Below are 16,549 nucleotides of genomic sequence, written 5' to 3'. Positions count from 1 at the left end.
TTCTTTAAAACAAACAAAATCAAAGTCTAAATGAGTGGTTTTGAGGGACGCTTCGGTGGCTCAGATCATGATCTCAGAGTCCTGGGATCGAATCCTGCGGTGGTCTCTTTGTTCGGAGGGGAGCCTGCTTCTCCCTCTCCCTTGCCTCTCCCCATGCCTCTTTCTCTCTGACAAATAAATAAATAAAATCTTAAAAAATAATAAAGGAGTGGTTTTGAGTAGGGCAAATTGGTGGTTGTTGTTGTTGTTTTTTAAGATTTTATTTATTTACTTGACAGAGATCACAAGTAGGCAGAGAGGCAGGCAGAGAGAGGGGGGCAGGAAGCAGGCTCCCCGCTGAGCAGAGAGCCTGATGCGGGGCTCAGCCCGATGCAGGGCTCAATCCCAAGACCCTTAGACCTGAGCCAAAGACAGAGGCTTAACCCACTGAGCCACCCAGGCGCCCCAAACTGGTTGTTTAAACGACAAATTTGTGATAAGACCAAAGAACATCCTTTTAATAGAAAAAGAGTTCATGTGACCTAGACTGTGGAGACGAATAGAGGAACCCAATTTACATGCTATGGTTTGGGAACATGTATGTTTGGTTCATTATACAGAGTTTCAGAGTCTCACATACGAACCAGGGAGGAAATGATTTCACACTGTTTTCCTGGGAATCATTTGTGCCCGCAGGTCTCCGACTTCAGCAGGTACCGGACTGCCCTGAGGGGTTTGCCACAATGGAAGTTGCCGCCCCCCCCCCCCCACCAGAGCTCTAGACTCAGTAAGTCTGGCTGGGGTGGCCCCTGAGAACTGGGAGTTTTCGCACAGGTACTGCCTACGCTCCTGGACCTGGACTTCCCTGTGGGAATCACGGTTCTGTGCTCTGTCCCAGATTCCAATGACAGCTTTCCCACTGACAAATGCAGTTGGACTTGGTCGTAACTGGTTTGCTTATGCAGCAGCAGAAACATCTTCCAACAAAATAAACACTCATTATTGCCTAATAGGATACACTAGCGCAGGGTCGTGATCTGAATCTTCTTTGAGCATATCTAAGCTTCTTAGAAAAAGGAAATGTTGGTACAAGACATTTCTAATTATTAGTTTTAGAGGCGAAAGATTTTTGTTCTGGTGAGGAAAATATATATAAAGATGCATTAGCCTTTGCAGGTTTTTTTTGGTTGGTGTGCCTGGTGTTCAAAAGGGTTGGAAACAGGTATTTATTTTATAGTATAGCGTGGATTTAAGGAATCATATCTTTTCTTTCTTTTAGGTTCTGCTTTTAATTTGGTGTTGATCTTTGCTGGCTAAAGTTTCCCCTCTGAATCCCTGGGTTGTCATGGTGCCATTTTGGCTTTTTAAATGTTGTTGTTGTTTTTGGGCCGAAGGCCCCACTGAAATGAGTTCTTACATGCAGAACTCAGGAGCCTGGGAGCAGGTCCAGGGAAGCCAACGTTTGTGAGCCACGTGAGGAAGATGCCGGGGGTAAAGGGAAGATACTGCAGCCCGGCTTAGGGGATTGAAAAGAGTGGGCAGAGGCGAAAGGACCCACGGAGCTGCTGGGGAGCCGAGAGCTCTCCAACAGGGGTCCCACTCCAGCTCCCTGAAGACCACTAGAGGAGAGGCAGTAGTGGTGGTGGTGGTGGGGTGAAACCTTGCCCCCGTGCCAGGTTTTCCTAACTATGAATTGTAACATTACAAGGTGCTCCCATTTCTAGAGTCAAACAATATATTTGGACATTAACAGTGGCTATTGTATTTTTTTTTTTTTTTAATTTATGAAACTAAGACCCAGAGGACCAGAAACATACAACAACAATAACTTACAAATCTTCCTCTCTGGATGAAATTCTGAAATAATCTCAGGACGTTAATGGTGATTAGTGTGTTCATTAAAAACAAAAACAAAAACAAAAACAAAAACAATTAAGGGGCGCCTGGGTGGCTTGGTGGGAGGCATGAACGACTCTTGCTTGTGGTCATGAGTTTGAGCCCCTCGTTGGGTGTAGAGATGACTTAAATAAGAACTTAAAAAAATTAAAGCAAGACCCATTAATTGCAGCCCCCTTCCAAAGGAAAACAAAAGCCCAACCATAAGGAAATAAAGACAGTTTTCTCTCCACACCCCTCCCCCTCAGCCTTATTCTATTGCTGGGTGTGGCTACCCCAAAACTGTGTGGCCTGTGGCCTTGTAGGTATTCCTGCAGCAGAACCAGAAAGCGCAGCATGTGTTGATCTTAGATTAGAAGAATATTAATGATCAAAATCCCAGTGATATCTGCAACCAAGCTCAGTTTCCAGGTAGTTTTGTAATTCTGTTTTTGCCCAGATCAGTGCTGGCTAAGAATCCATGTTTAAACCCTTTTACACTAAATTGTGGCTGTGCCTGTATCAGTTTTTGTTTTGAGAAATGTAAAAATATGCATTTCCCTCCATGAATGGTTCTAGCATGGCGCCCTTAAAAAAACCGTGCCTGTGAAGATAACTGGGAAACAGAGAAACTGGAAGGTGTTTACCAGTAGGTGGGGTTGAAACCTGCAGTTTTTCTGCCCGCCCCCCCTTCTTTCTCTTTTCTAAAGGCATATCTTGGATAAGTTTTCAACTCACCTCCCTGGGGAGGGGGGGTAGCATTCTGGGTTGCCTGGGCAGGTCCTGTGTAAAAACCATGGAGGAGATAGGGAACCAAGGACCACTTCTCTGAATATCAAACTTCTCCTGCCGGTCGGGGTGATCTCAGGGGCATTTACTTCTGTGTTGACTGTCTTCCTTTAGAAAACTGCATTTTCCCGGGCTGTCTCCACTGTTTTGCTTTTGTTTCTTTTTTTTTTTTTCCCAGATTTTATTTATTTATTTGACAGAGATCACAGGTAGGCAGAGAGGCAAGCCTAGAGAGAAAGCAGGACCCTCCTGAGCAGAGAGCCCGGTGCGGGGCTCGATCCCAGGACCCTGGGATCATGACCTGAGCCAAAAGCAGAGGCTTTAACCCACTGAGCCACCCAGGCGCCCCTTTTGTTTTTGTTTCTTAGGGGGTTTTGTTTGTTTGTTGTAACCACAGCTCTTCACCCTTGTTCTTAAGGCAAATAATGGGGATAACCAAGGTGCAGGCAAATTTCCCCAGGGAAAGAAGGAAGACGCCCCAAGTCCGCCCAACTCCTTCTCCTCCAGGGAATTCACTGCGCAGTGGTTCAGTTTGAACCGGACCTGGAACCCTGTGTGGGGCCTCAAGTTCCATCAGAGCCAGAAAAGACGTCTGAGAACTGACGGCAATGTTAACAGATCCAGCTTCGGAGACCAGATAGATTTAAAATGTCCTTTGCCAGCAAGCCCTAGAGGACATTTAAGAGAATTTCGCGCTGCAAGCAGCCCTCGTGCACACTGCTTGTCACACAGGCGTCAAGATCCTTCAAGACGCCGGGGAAGACCCTTTTCAATTGGCGAGTTTACAGTTTCCAAGGGGAGGGGGCGGGGGAGGAGTAACCACGACCTTTCAGGTGTGTCTTCCAATCGCGATAGCCGGTTTGGGCTGTGAATTGAACCCCCCCCCCCACCCCTCTGCACTTCCCCCTTCCGTTAATTAAATAAACCTCGGAGCACTTTGCGGCACACGACTGGGCCCTTGGGGATCTCTTCCAGCGTTGCTCCCATTTTTAAAATCCTCCACTCAACAGAAGTGGGAGAGGTGACGACATGAATTTCCAGCTCCTGAGGGTGAGAAGAGAGGTGCTGGGTGGAGGGCCGACCCGCAGGGAGGAGAGGCGTGCGGGAGGATGCCCGCCGGGTGGGGAGGGCGCGCGTGGGATCGCAGGGTGGCTCCCGGGCGCTGGAAGCCGAGTCCGCGTCGCGGGCCGCCTGGCCACAATGGGCCTCCTCGTCGCCTGGAGGCGATCAGAGAAATGCGTTAAGGCCGCCGGGCGTAGTTGGCCTGGAGGTGGATGGTGTCCCAGGACACCGAGCCCAGAAGGCCTCCGGGGACGTGGGGCTGGAGCCTTAGACCGGCTGCCTGCGTTCGGAGCGGTTAGAATGCGCCCCGGTGGGCCCTGGGATTTAGTGGGGAAGTGACAGGCACTGCAGCCGAGCGTGGCCTCTGGAGGGCGGCGGTCCACCCGGGCGTGGGGAGGGGGGAGGCGAGAGCTAGGCTTGTCTCCAACAGGTTTCCAGGAGAGCCGCGAGGGAGGTGGCCTTGAATAGCAGGCATGTTTGTGGCTTTGAGGTAGTTGGACGACCAAAAATTCACCTTCTCCTGCTGCGAAATGGGGCTGTGATCGTCAAGTTAGAGACTATACCCACGGGCTCTGCACCTGGCCAGCGCTCTTCAAATAAGCGCCCGGACTGGGCCGGGGATTCAGAGATGCACCTGGGCCCTCCCGGGGCCTGGGTCCCGCAGGTTCCCTTAGCACCCGCGACTCTCTGTTCATTTGTAAAAAGCAGATTCTGAGAAGAAGAGCTGCAGGCCGCGAAGCCCCGTTCCAGCCCCGGCCTGTGGCCGCGCGCCCAGACGTGAGCAGTAAGTGGAGTCGGTCGGAGCCTGGGTTAAGTAGGAAGCCTCTATGTGAGTGCGGCGGCCGCCTCGCACACTATCAAAACAACCTGCTATTTTTATGTTATTGCTGTTATTTTGGAGTGGCTGTGAAATAATGCATGTGGCGCCCCAGGGCGTGCCCCTGGAGTGGGCTTAGACCGTTGGGAGGACTCTGCTGCCAAGTGTGTCTGTCCAGTGGGATGACGGTGCCGCGAAGGGAGGTCGTGGAGTAGAGTGTAGGGCGCGTGAAGGGGCGCGCTCTTCGATTGCTGCAGGCCCCCGCTTTGGTGCTTTGCTTAACCCGGCTGGCCGCCTAGCCGCGGTCTCTGCGGGAGCTCACGCTGCTCCAAGGGGCGGGACAGACACCTTGCGCGGCGCTGCGTCCTCCAGGACGCTCGGGGGCCTCCACCTGCAGCTCCGGGCGCCCCCTCCCTGGGGCGGGAAAAGACTCGGGCCAACCCGGATCCAGCTCTACCTGACAGGCAGCCTTCCTCGGTTTGCGGGGGCGGAAAGTTGGAGGCGGCCGCGGTCTCCCGCCTGCGCGTCTACGCGGACGCCTCCCGGTCTTCCGATTTGGGTTTCTCCGGCTGTCGGAGCGGGCTGGGTGGGGGTCGCGGTCCGGGCTTCGAGTGCGTGAGAGCGCAGGCCCCCTAGGGGGCGACAGAGAGAGCAGCGGACAACCCACTACCTACCCCCATGTCCCCGATTTTGCGTGGCGTTCTGCGAGGCTCACCCCCGGGATCCCCTAATTCTGTTTACAGTTAAGCGGCTGCGAAGCCTCGGAGGGTCCTGAGGGGGTACCCTTTCTGGAGCGGCGGCTTCCCGGAGGCGCCGCCGCGCGGGCCCGGGTCTTCCCGCGGTGAGGGGCGGGGGCTTGGGAGGGAGGTCGATCCCGGGTGCGGGAGCCATGCGCTCCCTGCTTCCCGCAGAGGGAAGAAACCTAGAGCTCAAAGAAGGGCTGAAGCTTCCCTCCCGGGCGCTCGCGTTTCTGGGTTCCCGCCCCGAGCTGGGCGCGCGCGTGCCTGGGTTCCCGCCCCGAGCTGGGCGCGCGCGTGCCTGGGTTCCCGCCGCGAGCCGGGGGTGCGCGTGTTTGGGCAGGGTCTGCAGGGCCGAGAAGATGGAGCATTTGTTTGCGCCGCCTTCATCCGGGCGCGGAAGCTGCGCTCTGGCTTGAACGCGTGCCCTGAGAGAGGGGGGCAGCGCGGGTGTCCAGGGCGCTGCCTGGGGAATGAATGGCCCTTGCCCAGCGTTTCGGAAACGTCTAGGCCCCTGGGGCTCCCCGAAAGGAGGCGCGCAGTCCCTCGGGGCCATCGGCTCCATTTGCCTCTCCCCCCGGGCTGGGAGGAATCTCTGTCCCTACGGGTTGCTTCGGGCACAGCTGCTGCGGGAAGGAGGGACAGCGGGGCCTGGGGTTTGGTGGTGGGTGGCCCGTTTTCTGCCCTGCCCAGGTTCCAAACCTGCCTGGGGGAAAAGTTGGCGGCGTGGACGAGACAACTTGTTCAAGCTGCACCCCAGGCGGGGTCTTTGAGTCAAACCCGGGTCTAGAAGGCCCAGCGTGGAGCCTCCGCCTCACCGCTCTGGGAGTCTGGAGAGCCCGAAGGAGGCGCGCAGCTTCCCTCTCGCGAGTGCCCGGGACCCCAACCTTCCACGTCCTGTTGCGCCCGCTTTCTGATTCCTGCGTTGCACAGGTGCCCCCGCCCCCTACCCCACATACCAGGAACGCTGCTTTTGAGGTTATTTTGCCCGCAGGCCTCGGTGTTTTGGAAGCGAGGTGTCCGGGGTAGTGTGTGCAACATCCTTTGTATTTTATAGTGCAAAGCCCCGAAAAGCCCCCGGTGGTTTCACTACCAGGTTTTGTTCCCACATTTGGTAGGACTATCGCCTCAGCTCTGTCTACTCTAAGGCAACAGAGGACGTTCGCTTGGAGGACGCCCATTTTTATTTCAGTTATTTTATTTTAGGCCCATGTGGGTCTGAAGACATGCCAGAGCTCAGACCACCCCGAGACGGAGCAGGAAGGCGGTGTGCGCAGATCATTCTGTAGATGGGGCAGCGTCCGCCCCAGGCCGGGCCCTGTACCCACGGGTATTAATTACTGCACAGCCGGATTCGGAATCAGATCGAAATAGTCCCCTTCTCCAATTCTGTCAGAATGTTTAAATTCAGATCCTGGAGCCAGACGGGACGTCCCAGTAAAATTCGCCCTTGAAAATTAGCGACTTTCCCTGCAGTGAAAAAGGTCAGTTACAGTAATTGAGCCAATGGATTTCGTTTCTTTAAACATTTTTTAATATTGCGCATTGCGTTCAGGTTTGGGTGGCAAATAAATATTGGGGCTAGAGGCAGGGTTTCTGCGTAACTTTCGTTTTCCGTCTGCATCTGCAGAACTGGGGTAACTCACCCCACGCGCGGGGTCCGTCTCCGGCCCCTCCCTCTTCTCCCACCTCCTCCCTTCCCCCGCGCGTGGCGCCTGGGTTGTATTCCGCCCCGCACCTTTTCCTGCATGAGTAGAGGCTTCTGAGTGCCTGGCCCGTCGGAGGCAGCTGCCGAGCCAGCGCTGGGCAGGGCTGGGCAGGGCTGGGTGAGGGCGCGCGGCTGACCCCCAGCCGCAGTCAGCGGCGGAGATGCACCTTGGGGCGATGGCGGCCAGACGCCGTTGGCTGGTGGAGGCCCGCCCGCTCCGTGGGGCTCGCGGCAGACATCCCCGGAGGCCTTCGCTCTTCCAGCCCCTCGGAGGAATGGGCCGGCGCTATGACCACGGAGAGGGAGGGAAGGGGAGGCGTCTCTCGGAGGGGTCGGGGCTCTGGCTGCAAGATCCCAGCCCAAACCTTAAGTCTCCGTGAGTGGGTGGGGTGGGACATTTTACCAGCTGAGGGGGGCCCTAGCTGTTAAGATATCCGAACGCGGGGTCTCTTAACTCCAGGTGACAACGTCTTTTGGAGGATGGGGGACGGCGCGCTGGAAAAAAGAAGGGGGGCTCTTAGGTATGTGGATCCCGGGCCCTAGCTCTGCCATCCTCGCCTGTCGGGGATGACTGATGGAAGGCGCGACTGGGGACCCCGACCTAGCTGGTCGGCGGCTGTCAGAGAGGGGCCGCCCACGCGCCTCCTCTCCTTGCCCCCCGCAGCTTGGTTCTCAGCTCGGCGCCCCGCCGGGGTGCAGGGCGGAGCTAGGCTGGGACTGGCTGGGGGCTGCCCCGCCCGGAGCCTGGGCCTTGGTGCCGGCCCCCGGGGAGGAGTTATGATAATTTCCTTCTCATTAAGGCGCCCGGGTCCCCCGGCTATTGCCGGGACACACAGTGCGGGCGCGGCTTCCCGGGTCCCCGGCAGCGGCTTGTACACGCGCGGCGGTAGCATCTACGCTCGCAGAGCCGCCGATGCGCGTCCAGTGACCGGGACAGCGAGGCCCTCGCGTGGCGGGGGCGGCGGCAGACGGCTAGCCACCGTGACCCCCATTTTGGATTTACCGCTCGGGGGGTGGGGGGAGCCTGGATTGAACTGGCGACTGTTTTGGGGGACGCCGGACGCCATGTTGTGGAAAATAACCGATAATGTCAAGTATGAAGAGGACTGTGAGGTGAGCTGGGCGCAGGGGCGCACTCTGGCCCCGCCCGAGTACAGCCCGGGAGGCGGGGGCCGCTGGACCCAGGTGGGGGCGAGGGCGAGGGCGCGGGAGCAGCGAGCAGGCACCAGCCTCTGCCCCTCGGTGGGACTGGGTCCACTTTTCCGGGCGCCCCCTAGTCCGTTTCTCCGGGGCTCTCTCCCTGAATCGGGCCTTTTCCTAAACACCCACCCTCGGGAACAGGGCCTGGAACGAGAAAGGCAGATCCCACCCGCGGAGCTTACCGGTCGGTCTCCTGCGAAGCAAAACAGTCCCTTCTTCCCCTTTTCTCGGAAGAGCGTCCCGTCTACAACCCTTAGACGTGGCTTTTACGCACCACATCTCCGTCCAAAGGGGTCAGACGAGGCGACTTGCCGGCGACACCTTTGCAGAGTCTCTTTCGAGGCGGGCTTGTCACCTGCCCCGCTAACTCCTCGGGGAAACAAGAAAAGGACAGAAGTTTGGCTTTTAAGTGAAGTGGGGGCTGGGGAGTGTTGGTGGGGGGGGGGCCTGGGGCCAGATGGGGCCGTAAGCGCTCGGGAGTGCTCCAGCCAGTCGGACAGGTTGAGCTAGAGTTTCGGAGAGTGGGAGGGAGGGAGGCGGCGAGCGGGAAGAGGAAGACGCGGGCGGCCGGAGGTGTGCGCCAGGGCGCTGGCGGAGCGGAGCCCGGGCTGGGGGGCCGCGCGAGGGCTGCGCGCCCGCGGGACCTCAAGGGGCTGCCCCTGTCGGCAGGCCCGGGCACTTCCACTAGGGGGCGACAGTGCCATGTTTCTCCGGGTTCCCCGCTACCCCTGTGACCCCTCGAACCCAGGGAGACAAGTCATTTGAGAATTAAGTCAGAGAGCCTTGGGGCAAGGGACGTGCGCAGGCAAGGTTGCCCAATATTCGGGGTCCTTCATTCTCCCCCTTTGCCCCGATCTGTGGGGACACTGATCGCGGCCGGGCAGGGCGGCCTCACTTGCTGTATCCCCTCTTGTTCGGGACGCGGCTAGCAGGGAGGACAGCCCCAGCTGCGGTGCTTGCCTCCCCTAGCTGCTCGGCGGCGCTGGGTGGCAAGCCTGCTCGGGAGTGTTGCTTCCCCGGAGGTCTTTGTCCTAAGGGCGTGGAAGGGGAGGGTCCCCGGGGCGGGGAAGATGCGCACTTCCCGCTTTGTGCGCTTTATCCGCGCTCCGAGCTGCCCCAGGTTCTTTGGTCTGGCGCCGCCACGTGCGGGCTGGTGAGCGAGCGGGCTCCGCATCGTGCTCGCCGCATGCCGACTTCTTCGCCTGTCCCGGACCTGGCCTTCTCCCGGCCCAAGGCCTGGGGTTCGGACTGGGCGCTTCAGAGCGCCTTGGGCGTCGCAGGGCCCAGGCCGCCGGGCTTTGAGGACGCGTTCCCCCAGGTTTTTCGAAGTCTCTATTTACTCCGTGGACTTGGGGTTTGCAACGAACCCCCCGGGGCACTTTGCCTCCGGATGCCCCCCGGCCGGAGGGCAGGCCCAGCGGGTTGGGTCCGTACTGGTGCGGTGGGTCCCGTGGGGGCTCGCCGCTCAGCGCCGCAGCTGCGGTCAGTTCGCAGTAGCGGGGTTTCGTACTAGCGGGGTCTCTGCTTCTCTCTCTCCCAGGATCGCCACGACGCGAGCAGCAATGGGAACCCGCGCCTCCCCCACCTCTCCTCCGCCGGGCAGCACCTCTACAGCCCCGCGCCACCCCTTTCCCATACTGGAGTCGCTGAATACCAACCACCACCCTACTTCCCACCGCCCTACCAGCAGCTGGCCTACTCGCAGTCGGCCGACCCCTACTCGCATCTGGGAGAAGCTTACGCCGCTGCCATCAACCCCCTGCACCAGCCAGCCCCCACCGGCAGCCAGCAGCAGGCCTGGCCGGGTCGCCAGAGCCAGGAGGGGGCTGGCCTGCCCTCGCACCACGGGCGCCCGGCCGGCCTGTTACCCCACCTCTCCGGCCTGGAGGGTGGCGCCATGAGCGCCCGCAGGGATGCCTACCGCCGCTCGGACCTGCTGTTGCCCCACGCGCACGCCCTGGACGCCGCGGGCTTAGCTGAGAACCTGGGGCTGCACGATATGACGCACCAGATGGAGGAGGTGCAGGTGAGCGGCTCCTGAGCTCTTGCCCCTCGAACCGGGACCTGCTCGCCCCCCAGCTTCTACCACCCTCCCCCAGGCTCCCCCGAATTTAAGAGAAACTTTGTTGTTTCTTCCCAGAATGTTGACGATCAGCACCTGCTTCTGCACGATCAGACTGTTATTCGCAAAGGTAGGTAGTGAGAGCGAACTTTTCTCCCCCGGGGCCACGCATGTAACCTGGCAAGGTTGGGGGCGTTTGGTGGCCGGCCGGGGACATCTGTGCTGGGGAAGGGACTGACGGGGGCTGGAGGAAGGTAGGTTTTTCTGAGTAAAAAGAGATCTCTTTCCACATTAAATGAGAAAGGATGGTAGGAAAACTCTTAGGACCTGTCTCCAGTAAGAGATTAATCCGGATTTGTTACTCCATAGTGTTCTCTTGGGGAATACGATCCCTTGAATTGGGCGGTGGTTTTACATTGTTAGTCTTCCGGAGTGATGAAAAAAAAAGACACCACATACCTTAGTTGGGTGGTCGATTTTGTGACCATTGTTGAAAGAGTGGATGTGATTCTATTCTAACCTGTAAGAAAAGGTTTTGAAACAGTTTGGCCTACCAAATATACAGCTTGAAAAGGACGGTGGTGGGACTGTGTGTGTGAGAGCTGGGCTTTCTGCAGGGTGTAGTGGGGGAGGGGATTGGAAAATAGGATCAGGCAGGGAGTGTCTGGAGAAATTAGCTTGCGGACTGAGGGGATTACCAGTCCAGGCCGCCGTTTTGGAGATGGAGTTGGTCTGGGTGAAAGGTAGTTAGGGTCTGTTACTGGAACTTAAACTGCTCGAAATCAGTTGGGAAATGGTTTTTTGAAGAAAAACTCAGAAAATAAACTGGATTTCCCAGGAAACTCGTAATAGAATGTGTTTGTTTGTATTTTAAAATTTTACCATGATAGTCACACTGAAAGTCTCGGGGATCTGCATGTGTCTGGTGATTTTGGTTGTCGAGTGAGGAAGAAAAAAAAATCACCATTTATTTAGGGCTGAAGCAGTCTTTCGAAAACAAGTGTTCTAATTAAACAGATTTTAACAGTGGCTCGAAAATGAAAACCTTCCATGCTTGGGGTCATGACTAGTTATCTGTAAAGTGTTAACTTGTGAGTTTCAGATTCGATTATCTTTGAAGACTATTGACTTTAAAAAATCTGCTTGTAATTTACATAGTCCAACGTGCAGTGTTATTTGGTGAGTGGTTTGCAAGGGTCCCTTTTTCCTAAGTGCAGCTTTTGGGACTGCCACTCGTGATCTTCTTTACAGGTCCCATTTCAATGACCAAGAACCCACTGAGTCTCCCATGTCAGAAGGAGCTTGTGGGGGCTGTGATGAATCCCAGCGAGGTCTTCTGCTCAGTCCCGGGAAGATTGTCCCTCCTCAGCTCCACGTCTAAATACAAAGTGACAGTTGCTGAAGTCCAGAGGCGATTGTCCCCGCCTGAGTGTTTAAATGCCTCCTTGCTAGGAGGTGTTCTCAGAAGGTAGGTACATGGGGGGACACACACTCTGGCCATGGTGGTCGATGGTTGGGTGGTTGACTGTGAGTAACATAAAAGAACCGAGGAGGTATTTTTAACATTTATGTAACATTTATACTTAACACTGAATTCTAATCGGCTTAGAATTTTAGTACATTCCTTCCCTTTTGGAAAGTGCCAGATGTAGAAGGAAGTGCTAAAACAGCGCTCACAGATTATCATTTGCTTAGGATTTGATTGCACGTATGAAGTGGTGGCATCCCATTGGAGAAGGGGGAGCCCCATGCGTTTTGTTGCCCCTGGGGGCTGCTACAGTAAATTCATCTGCTCCAGCACAATTCGGAATGTTCTGTGATTGGAAAGAAAAAATGTTGGGGATGATAGGAGAGAGCATTAATTACAGGGGACTGACTCCTGTATCACCTGATTATGAGCCACATAATGTAGATACTCCCGCAGATTTCTGCTTTGATCACAGCATAGCTGGAATTTAGAATTTCGAAGTGGCAGTGTTTTGAAATTAGCTGCGCCTTCACTTTCTTGTACCCAGAGCCAAGTCTAAAAATGGAGGCCGGTCCTTGCGGGAGAAGTTGGACAAGATCGGGTTGAATCTGCCAGCTGGGAGACGGAAAGCTGCTCACGTCACTCTCCTGACGTCCTTAGTAGAAGGTCAGTGGAGTTTTGCTTTTTGGTTTTACGGTGTTTTTAGTTGGCACTGTGTCATCTGGGTCCTTAACTCTTCCCTGAAGGAAAGCTTAAAAATGGCCCTGTCACCGGCGGAGATGAAGCAAGAGTTGCCGTGAGTTCGTTGTAGTGAATCACAATAATTTTATGAAAGGAGTTCACACTTCAGTCCCTGACTGCTTAAGTATCCTGTTCTGGGTTCTTCAGAAAAATCACTGCGAAAAGTAATCGGTTTCCCTGACCTACGAACTCTCACCCTTAGGGTGTGGGGACATTTCCAGCAAGTGGACCCGTTTTTGGAGGGGGGTCGATCTTCCCGCACACTGTTGAAAAAGCCGCTTGTGCGTTGGTGGGAAGAAACGCTATTTCCAGCTTGGGTAGCTGTAAGGTATCAGGATTGTGGTCTGGGAAGAGAAAAGCCCCGGTGGACGCGGGGCTAACCCCGTTCACAAGCCCTTTGTTCCTCTCCCGCACGAAGAAAAAATTAGTGGGGCCCCTCTCCCCAGTCCTAAAATAGTAGGATGTAACATTTTCGTGTACTGAATGGGTCTGTACCCCCAAGCTGGAAGAGAGCCAAGAATGCAATTACAGCCTTAAAAGTAAGTGGGGGCCAGGCGGGGGTGGGTGGGGGGCGCTTAAGGGAATAGTGAAATAATTTTTTTTGAAAACCAGCTCGCTGTTGCTGGGCACGGGAAGATGGAGTGGGGCACCGAGGGGCTGATCTGAAGGCCAGAGCGGCCCCTCGTCCAATCAGCAGGGCGCTGGGCTCCGCTCTGGGCTGGGGGAGCCAATGAGGGCTGGTGGCCTGGTGGCCAGGCGATCTTCGGATCGCTTTCTGTCCCTGGTCTAATGGCGCTCCTGCATGCTGAAAGAGACTTGGCAGAGCCCGGCTCTACCGTTTTACGAGTGTATTCGGAGGTCAGGGCCAGGAGAAAGGAGCTGCCGGTTGGAGCATAGCTGTCCCGCATGGAGAATGGTGGGTTCTGTGTGCGTGGTGCCTGAATGTGGCTCTGCGCGAGGTTTTCTTACTAGCGGGGCTGAGGTCCTTGGATAAGAAAGTGTGTGCCAAACAGTAGTTCTCAGATTTAGGGAGTCTGGGGCGGCAAAGTGGAGGAGAGGGGGTAAGGATGGGGTGCCACTCTCGGGGGTTTCTGGAAAGCTCTGGCCAGCCTTGGCACCGTGGAGCCAGGCCCCGGCATCTCTGGTCGGAGAGGAGTCTGGGTTGGTTTTCTGTCCCTCTGATCCCCAGTGATTGATACAAAAGAGGGCGGGTAGTCCAGGATCGTAGTTGGGCTGTTTGCACTAATTTCCAGTGGAAACACGGCCCTGCCTTTCTTGGTGAAAAGCATCCCAGAGACCTGCCTCCTTCAGTAACGGGGCACCCTGGTTTAAAAAGAAGTTTCCCCAGCAAAGACTTTGTCACGGTTTCGTAAAGAGAAGTGACCAGTCAGCTTTTGTGCAACGCGCTTATCTTGGTTTCCCTGCTTCTCCACAAGGCTAATTTTTATTATCGAGGGAAAACGGGGGTGTGTCTCAGGACACTTAAGCTTGGGGGCCAAGACCGGTTAGTGTTATTCCAGGGCAGTGAAAGATGTCAGTCGTTGTTTTCTACCTGCTTTGCGTTTCCCTCTGTGTTTCTAGGGGAGCGAGCCCACCGAAAGTTCCACATGTCCGCTGAGTGGTTTTCCTTTTAGGTGATTCCATTTTAACATGCCAAGTGATGGGTAGACCCTCCTGGTTAGAGAACGAGGAGGGGGAGGTTTCCCGGGGGTGACTGCAGACCTTCTGAGTCTCTTGTCATTTGCTGGTGATTTTAGGTGAGGCTGTTCATTTGGCTCGGGACTTTGCCTATGTCTGTGAAGCAGAGTTTCCTAGTAAACCCGTGGCGGAGTATCTCACGAGACCCCATCTTGGAGGGCGGAATGAGATGACTGCTAGGAAGAACATGTTGCTGGCTGCACAGTGAGTATCCAGACTTGAATTTGACGGCCCGGGGCTCTGATCTTGAACTTGGCAGGGAGGTGGTGGGGGGGGGGGGGGCGTGCGGTTTGTCTCGAACCGTCCAGGGTGCTCCAGAAAGAAACGCTCAGTGAGGGCCGGTGTGGAGAAACAGGAGCTGGCCAGGGGCTTTTCTCTGACAAGTCAGATTAAGTGAGCTCTTGGGTCAGACTTAGAAGTCAGATGAATGTATTGCTCCGGAGGGAGTGTTTTTGAAGCTGCTGAGTTCTGCAGCTCAGAATAGTTCAACCATCCTTTCATTTGTGTCTCCATATCCTACAAAAAGGTACTGGAAACACTTTGGTCCTATCCAGTCAAGATGGTGGGTGCCTTCTGCCTCCTGATAAGATTTTTTGTTTTTTAAATGTAACATTCCGGTTGGATTTGTGGGAGACACCTGGGCAGGCTACGTGTCCCAAATCCTACTTTAATGCAGCTGCCAGGATTTCTCCTAGAAGCCAACAGTGAATTGGTTTTAAAAATTACGGTAAACAAGGCAGAGGTCATCCAGTTGAAAAATGGGGCAAAAGGAAGCAGAGTGAACCAGCTGTGTAAACAGTGAGTTTTGGGGGAGATGTGGATTTTCGGGGTTCTTGAAGGAGAAATTGGTATCTGTGTACCAAGCTGCACCAAATAAGCAGCTATCCATTGTAAGTAACCTCCTGGGCTGCAATCCGGACCCCCTGCCCCCCATCTCCCGCACTAGTCCTGGTGACCTTGGCCTTCTGACTGGGGTTAATCCCGTTAGCTTTTCTAATTGACAATGAGGATTAAAGGAGAGTACTTGCAAAGAGTTGAGTTCAGGACCTGGCGCATCGCGTTGTAGGTGCTCAGTGTGCAAACGTTGACCATTAGTAGCAAAGTCTGTTTCTTTGGAAAGTTCTGAACGCCTCCTGGGTGACCCACTCGTCAGGGGCTTTGTCCTCTGGCCCTGTCAAGGGCTAGATGGAGCTCACCGGTGTGTGTTGACTATCCTCCCAGGCAGGTGTGTAAAGAATTCACAGACCTCCTCAATCAAGACCGAACTCCCAACGGCAACAACCGGCCCGCCCCGGTCTTGGAGACGAACATACAGACCTGCCTGTCTCATTTCAGCCTGATCACACACGGGTTCGGCAGCCAAGCCATCTGTGCTGCTGTGTCCGCTCTACAGAACTACATCAAAGAGGCTCTGATAGTCCTAGACAAATCCTACATGAACCCCGGAGACCAGAGTCCTGCCGATTCTAGCAAAACCTTGGAGAAAATGGAGAAGCACAGAAAATGAAGAATGGGCGTGAGCCAAGGGCTGAAAAGAGTCTCGAGGGAAAAGGACTTCACAATCCGTCTCAACCCAGACAGACCGGGAACCCTTCTGGCCGGGGGACACTTTGTGACCCACCTTCCCATGAAAAAGGCCTCCACTCATTTTTGGATCTTGACGTGCCCTCCTGGATTCCTTAGTGTTCTTTCTCTAGCGCTGAAGTGTGTCTCTAACTCTGGACAAGTTATCAGAAGGTGACAAGTACTGGTTCTTTGTTCATTAAGCTCATTTTATTCTTTTGAACCCCATTCTTTTCTCTGAACATGGTGCTACAAGTTTTAGAACCTTTTAAATAAATTCCCTGGGCTCACGAGAAAACCCACACCCACAGCTGTTGAAATGTCCAATCGATGCGAGTCAGAGTGACAGTAACTTGCAGTGTTAAGGTCATGGCTGGTTTTTTGTGTCCACTCCATATTTATCTAAAAGTATTTATCTGGCTTTTTCAGATACCAAATCCTACAGACAGTAGGAAGCAAAGATTCTCTCCGCTTAGCGACTAGTTTAATAGGTGGTCTTTGACACACTTAAACCCCTTGTTGAAAGGGGGCCTTTGGGTTTTATGAAACTTGTAGAAATGAAGCCTGCTGATGATTTTGTGTTGTTTTTATTTTGTGGTTTTTTTTTTTTTTTTTTTTTTTTTTTTAATTCTGAGAGTTAATTCTTCAAATGAGAGGCTCTGAAATGTTCTGTTCCTTTAAGGTACTGAAGCTTTATTTGCGTATTTATTTCACGTCTTGGTTTTGAGTAAACTTGAAAAGGGTAGGCATAAGGCGGTTTTTGTTGTTGTTGTTGTTGTTTTATTTTTTTTTCTGTCCGCCACCGCCCCCCCCAAGTCCCATAGGAGGCTTTGTATGTTGAGAAACAGTG

At 54.6% G+C, this 16,549-nt stretch overlaps 1 protein-coding gene across 1 annotated transcript; it reads left to right on the top strand.

Moving 5' to 3' along the window:
- Positions 1-7,786: 7,786 nt before the first annotated feature.
- Positions 7,787-16,290, top strand: TFAP2C (transcription factor AP-2 gamma). Its single transcript, XM_032350268.1, has 7 exons — positions 7,787-8,080; positions 9,708-10,193; positions 10,308-10,359; positions 11,481-11,697; positions 12,245-12,363; positions 14,196-14,340; positions 15,358-16,290. Exons 1-7 carry the CDS (start codon positions 8,033-8,035, stop codon positions 15,641-15,643), a joined length of 1,353 nt encoding a protein of 450 aa, XP_032206159.1. The 5' UTR covers positions 7,787-8,032; the 3' UTR covers positions 15,644-16,290.
- The last annotated feature ends 259 nt before the right edge of the window (positions 16,291-16,549 follow it).

The sequence above is a fragment of the Mustela erminea genome, chromosome 7 (genome assembly GCF_009829155.1).
Source record: "Mustela erminea isolate mMusErm1 chromosome 7, mMusErm1.Pri, whole genome shotgun sequence".
NCBI lineage: Eukaryota > Metazoa > Chordata > Mammalia > Carnivora > Mustelidae > Mustela > Mustela erminea.
The sequence above is the reverse complement of the archived record's forward strand: the minus strand, read 5'-3'. Positions and strand labels throughout refer to the sequence as shown.

Coding starts and splice junctions, on each gene's coding strand:
- TFAP2C (XM_032350268.1), top strand. CDS start 8,033: ATGTTGTGGAAAATAACCGATAATGTCAAGTATGAAGAGGACTGTGAG. Junction 10,194..10,307: donor ACCAGATGGAGGAGGTGCAG/GTGAGCGGCTCC, acceptor GTTTCTTCCCAG/AATGTTGACGATCAGCACCT. Junction 11,698..12,244: donor CTAGGAGGTGTTCTCAGAAG/GTAGGTACATGG, acceptor TCTTGTACCCAG/AGCCAAGTCTAAAAATGGAG.